This window comes from Chiloscyllium plagiosum, chromosome 1, assembly GCF_004010195.1.
Source record: "Chiloscyllium plagiosum isolate BGI_BamShark_2017 chromosome 1, ASM401019v2, whole genome shotgun sequence".
In the NCBI taxonomy this organism is placed as follows: domain Eukaryota; kingdom Metazoa; phylum Chordata; class Chondrichthyes; order Orectolobiformes; family Hemiscylliidae; genus Chiloscyllium; species Chiloscyllium plagiosum.
Genome location: NC_057710.1, coordinates 56832711 through 56838710, shown reverse-complemented (window position 1 = coordinate 56838710; position 6000 = coordinate 56832711). Strand labels below are relative to the sequence as shown.

General features: G+C 40.3%; 1 protein-coding gene across 3 annotated transcripts in view; it reads right to left on the bottom strand.

Annotated features, from left to right (window-relative positions):
* Window positions 1-1247: 1247 nt before the first annotated feature.
* LOC122548398 (probable E3 ubiquitin-protein ligase HERC1) overlaps window positions 1248-6000 on the bottom strand; it is a 349687-nt gene continuing 344934 nt past the window's right edge. For all 3 annotated transcript variants that reach the window (XM_043687001.1, XM_043686981.1, XM_043686991.1), the window contains exon 78: window positions 1248-1909. In XM_043687001.1, coding sequence (XP_043542936.1) covers window positions 1724-1909 — 186 coding nt within the window. In that variant the 3' untranslated portion in view covers window positions 1248-1723. The remainder of the gene's footprint in view (window positions 1910-6000) is intronic.

The following is a 6000-nucleotide window of genomic DNA, read 5'->3' as shown; positions in this document are numbered from 1 at the left end:
ATATCTCTCTAAACACTTTCTATTCCTATACGTATCCAGATGCCTTTTAAATGTTATTGTGCCAGCCTCCACCACTTCCTCTGGCAGCTCATTCTATACACACACCACCCTCTGCATGAAAATGTTGCCCCTTAGGATCCCTTTAAATCTTTCTCCGCTTCTTAAATTTATGCCCTCTAGTTCTGGCATTCTCAATCCCAGGGATTTGTCTAGTTACCATATTCATGCCCCTCATGATTTTATAAACTTTTAGAAGGTCATCCCTCAGCCTCCGATGTTCCAGGGAAAACAGACCCAGCCTATTCAGCCTCTTCCTACAGCTCAAATCCTTCAACCCTGACAACATTCTTGTAAATCTTTCTAAACCGTTTCAAGTTTCACAATATCCTTCTTATAGTAAGGAGATGGGAATTGCATTCAGTATTCCAAAAGTGCCTAACTATTGTCCTGTACCGCTGCAACATGACCTCCCAACTCCTATACTCGATACACTGTCCAGTAAAGGCAAGCATACCAAACACCTTCTTCACTATCCTATTTAATTGTGACTCCACGTACAAGGAGTCTCTTTGTTCAGCAATGCTTCCCAGGAAATTACTAAGTGCATAAGTCCTTCCCGAATTTGCCTTTCCAAAATGCAGCACCTCACATTTATCTAAATTAAACTCCATCTGCCACTTCTCAGCCCATTGGCCCATCTGATCAAGATCCCGTTGTACTCTGAGGTAACTTTCTTCACTGTCCACTACACCTCCAATTTTGGTGTCATCTACAAACTTACTAACCACAACTCCTATGTTCATATCCAAATTATTTATGTAAATGAGGAAAAGTAGTGGACCCAGCAACGATACTTGATGTTTCAGCTGCTGGGTATGTTGCGAGGATGTAAGATACTAAGCAAATGTTAAAAATTGAAATTCTGAAAATACTCATTTTTGAAGTTGGAGTTGGAAAGTTTTTTGTTTGATTAGTACAAACAACAATTTTGATTCTTCTCCTAAGCACTGCCCTTAACAAGCAGTTCAAGCAATAGTAAATTCCTTCTTAATGTTGTATTAGCTAACTTTGCGTTATAATTATTATAGCTAAATTGAAATAAAATCTTAGCAATCGGCAAGCATTCAATCCTCAAAGTATAAATAAATTTTTGTTCTGAATGAAATAGCACTATACAGTATAATAATATAGATGACAATGATGTGATAATGAACATGCATTGGCCACAGAGGAAAATACTATGCTTGTTGTTAGCACACGCCAGATGCTTTATTGTTCAGTGTGGTTTGGAAAATTACTTCAGTACCAAAGAATCAGATTCACTTAGTCAAGTTTTCATAATCAGATTACTGTTTGGCAATCAACCATCCTGGTCCTGTACACAAGATGTTTCAATTAGGAAAAGTGCTACACTTAGTCACCGTACCACATGTACATGCTTTCTGCAAAAGAATCACTTTACAATTTTACAGGAGAAAGTTAATTCCTGATTTTAGGTAGTGCACAAAGTCAAATTAAACAGTTTTCCTTAAAAGGTAACACTGGTGCATATTTGGTGTAAATGTGTTGCCACCACTGCTTATTTTGCAAAGTAGAAAAGATCCATTAAAAAAATGTAAAGTTATTTGGAAGCTGCTTAGTTCATGTTTTCTTAATCTCCTGAGATTCCTTTAATTGAAAAAATGATTTTCAGGGTGATATGGTTGCATTGAAATAGCAGTTCTCAGTATTCATTGTCGGAACCTTCTCCAGTGTCAGCATTCCTAGACAGCATGTAGTTGTCCATGTCAATTGATCTGCAGTTCTGAATGGCATAGCGTAAACGTTCAGCCATCACCTCTTGGCTTGAGTAAGGAGGCAGCCTAAGCTGGAAGAAGCAAGTTTGAGCTGTCGGAAGACCATCGACTGGCTGCGTAAACAAATAAAAACAAATGTCAATAGAACAAAATAATGCATATCATAAACGAAACATGAAACTGCTTCCCTAGACATGAATGTATGAGGTATGATCAGATGACAGAGGTGCAGTAAATAGCAAGGAGGAATGCCTCAGACTACAAGATGATATAGACGAGCTGGTTAGATGGGCAAAACAGTGGCAGGTGTCACAGGGAATGGAAACAGACCTTTCGGTCCAACTAGTCCATGCCAACCATGTTCCCAAACTAAATTTAAAAATGTCTCTCAAGCCCTTTATAAACTTTTTTTCCCCTCTCACCTTAAAAAGATGCCCCCTAGTTTTGAAGTCCTCCACTTTAGGGGGAAGACTCTTCATATTCAGCTATCTATGCTATTCATGATTTTATAAACCTCCATAAGGTCACTCCTCAACCTCCTACGTTCCACTGAAAAACCTTTCATTATGGCAACATCCTGGTAAATCTTTTCTGAACCCTCTCTAGTTTAATAATATCCTTGCTATAACAGGGCTGCCAGAACTGTACACAGTACTCTAGAAGTGGCCTCACCAACATCCTGTACAATCTCAAGATGACGTCCCAACATTTTAGGAGAACTACTAATGCATGGGAGCACACAATGCAGAGTACAATCCTGACAAGCAAGAGACTCAGAGGAACCTGAGCATGTGTGTCCTTAGATCGTTGAAGGTAGCAGGATGAGTTTAAAGATAGTTTTGCAGTTTATAGGATATTTGTGTTTATGAGTTAAAGAATTGAATACAAGAACAAGCAGGTTCTGATGGAGCTGTGTAAAACGTTTGTTAGGCCACAAGCTGGAGTACTAAATTGACTTCTGTTGCTGCACTATGGGAGGGATGTGAATGCACTACAGAGTAGAGAAGATTCACCAGGATGTTGCCTGGACCAGAGGATTCAGCTATTAAGAGAGACTAGGTAGATTGGGGCTGTTTTACTTACATCAGGAAAGGCCGAGCAAGGACCTGATTGAGTGGATAAAATTTTGTGTCTTTTGAGAGAAACATTTCCACTTAGTAATGGTCAATAATCTGTGGATCACTTGCTGTATCCCACCAAACACATCTCATTACTTTCCTACCCTATACCTATGGCATCCCTCATGTCTAATTCCATCTCCATCTGATAACGTACCATTCCCAGAACAACACATCATTAACTAGATATGCTCCGAAAAACTTGCACCCCTTATGCTCACATCTCTAAAAGTTTGTTGTGCACCTGGTCAAGCACGGTCAGTTTGAAACCGCCTTACACAGTTACTGACATTTGCCCCAGCAATAGAATACAAGGGAAACTGTTGCTGTGCTTTGCAGATAGCGACCTTGACGTCCTGATGGATGAAGTGGTACAGATATGGGATGTCCATTTCCCTCGGGATCAGCAATAGAGAATATGACACCAGACCATGCCAGCCTGCAACTGAGGTTGCCACCAAGATCAGTGTGTACTGCACACCATTCGTGTGAGAAAAGTCAATGACCTTCTCTACTCTACCAACATAAGTGGCACTATTTTCTATCTGATCTCTCTGCTACTGCTAGCAACTCTGCTCTGCTTCTGCTCGCACCAAGGCTCATGCATTTCGCTGGTCATTATTGCCTGTATTACTTCCCCACTCACTCTCACCCACGGTAACTCCCAACACTACTAGCCGTGCATGGTCTCTGTGTTGCCTGTTCAGTTTCTCCCCAACAGCACCAAAAATAACAGCTATGCCACCTACTTTCATCTCCCATAATATTCCCCTCTCTCTCATATTCTAGGAGGAAAGACGACCCAGTAGCTGTGGCTGAGGGATTAATATTTATTTTGCTTAATTACATCACTTTTGCTGGATGCCTGAAGATTTTCTCAATTTTTTGCCAGATTCAAAATGACATCAGGAAAGGGGAAATCCACATCACAGAGATTGCCAGATATTCATAGGATGCTTTGTCAAGTGTTAGGAGCAAGGACCACTGGTTCATAATGGTCTGCAAAATCTAGCCATTGTTGCTGTGGCAAATTTGTCTAGGTTGTGTCTGGAAATAACTGGAATCTGGGGCTAAAGGCCATCAAGCTCTCCTCACATAGCTGTAGCTTTTTCATGATCTCATGCAGCAATTTACTAGGTCCACATGTAGCCATAGTCTTACCAGACTATAGGGCTGATCTCTCATTAGAGATTACTGGTGATAATTTAATCTAAAGGTCACCATGCCTCAGGCAAGGGGAGAGGTTGAGAAGGAAAATCCTTTATTATAGCGTCAATCGGTATGGGAATTCAACCCAGTGCTGGCTTCAAACTGCATTGCCAACCAGCCATTTAGAGACAGTATAAAATAATAGGTAAAATTCTAAAGTGAGTCCAGGAACAGAGAGACCTAAGTGTATATGTACTCAAATCAAAGGTGGGAGGACACAGAGAGTTGCTAATAAAACATGCATTGTTCTATACTTCCTTAATAAGGGCATAGAATACAAGTTGAAACTTTATTGCTGGAACAGCACAGCAGGTCAGGCAGCATCCAGGGAACAGGAGATTCGACGTTTCGGGCACAGGCCCTTCTTCAGGAATCCAGGGAACAGGAGATTCGACGTTTCGGGCACAGGCCCTTCTTCAGGAACGTGCTGCCTGACCTGCTGTGCTGTTCCAGCAATAAAGTTTCAACTTTGATCTCCAGCATCTGCAGACCTCACTTTCTCCTCATAGAATACAAGAACATGGAGGTTATGACTACTTTGGTTAGACCTCAGCTGGATTATTTTGTGTAGTTTATAAGAAAGATGTGAACATATTCGAGAGGGTGCATAAGATGGTTCCAGCATCGAGACAATTCAATTATGAGGAAAGATTGGAGAAGTTGGGACTGATTTTTTTGAAGATGAGAAGGCTTAGAGGGGATTTGATTGAAGTTTTCAAAATCATGAGGGGTCTGGACAGAGTGGACAGATGTTAAGGACCGGAAGACACAATTTTAAAGACACATGAGTTTTTCAGACAGCAATTAGGGTGTGATAGAAGTAGATTCAATTAAAGCATTCAAGAGGATGATTACTTACAGAGAAACAATGTGTAGCATTAAGGAAAAAGGCAGGAGATTAGCATAAGAACTGTGGTAGGAGTAGGCAATTCAATTGAATTTGTTCTGCCATTTAAGTGAACACTTTTCAGCCTATCCACTTCCTATATCACTTTTCCTATCCACTTCCTATATCCTTTAACCAACTACTAATTAAACATCTGTCTAATACCTTCTTAAATTATTCAGTGTCCCAGCATCCAACTACATTCTGGGATAGTGAGTATCATAGATCCCTTGAGAAAAGGAGTTCCTCCTCAACTCTGATTTAAATCTGCCACCCCACAGCATAAACCTGACCTCTCAGTCTAGTTAGCCCCACAAGGGGAAACATCTGCTCGACGTCTACTTTGTCAATCTCTGTTAGCAACTTATGTAACTCAGTTAGATCTCCTCTCATTGTTATAAACTCTGGCGAGTATAGGTCGAAACTGCTTAATCTCTTTTCCAGAGACAAGATTTCCATCTCTGGAATTAATCTAATAAACCTTCTCTGAACTGCCTCCAACGCAATTACAACCTTCCTTAAAGGGGCTCAAAACTGTATGCAACCTCTCCAGTGCCTCGTAAAGGTGCAACAAAACTTCTCAACCTTTATAATCCATTCCTTCAGCAATGAATGGCAAAGTTCCATTTGCCCTTCTTATTACCTGCTGTACCTGCATTCTAACTTTCTGCCATTCAAGCATGAAACAGCAGCATGAGATAGCACTGAAGCACTTTCAAGTTTCTCTCTGTTTGGATAATAAGTTGCCATTTTATTCTTCTGACCAAAATTGACAACCTCACACTTAACTATGTTAAATGCTATCTGACAAAGTTTGGCCCATTCACTTTATCTATTCATATCCATTTGTAAATTTCATATTTCTTCATTGTAACTTACTTTCGCAACTATTTTCATGTCTTCTGCAAAGAGTACATTCTACCCCTACATCCAAGTCATTAATATTGTTTGCAATTAGTTCTGGGCCAAGGACCAAACCTTGTTACATCTT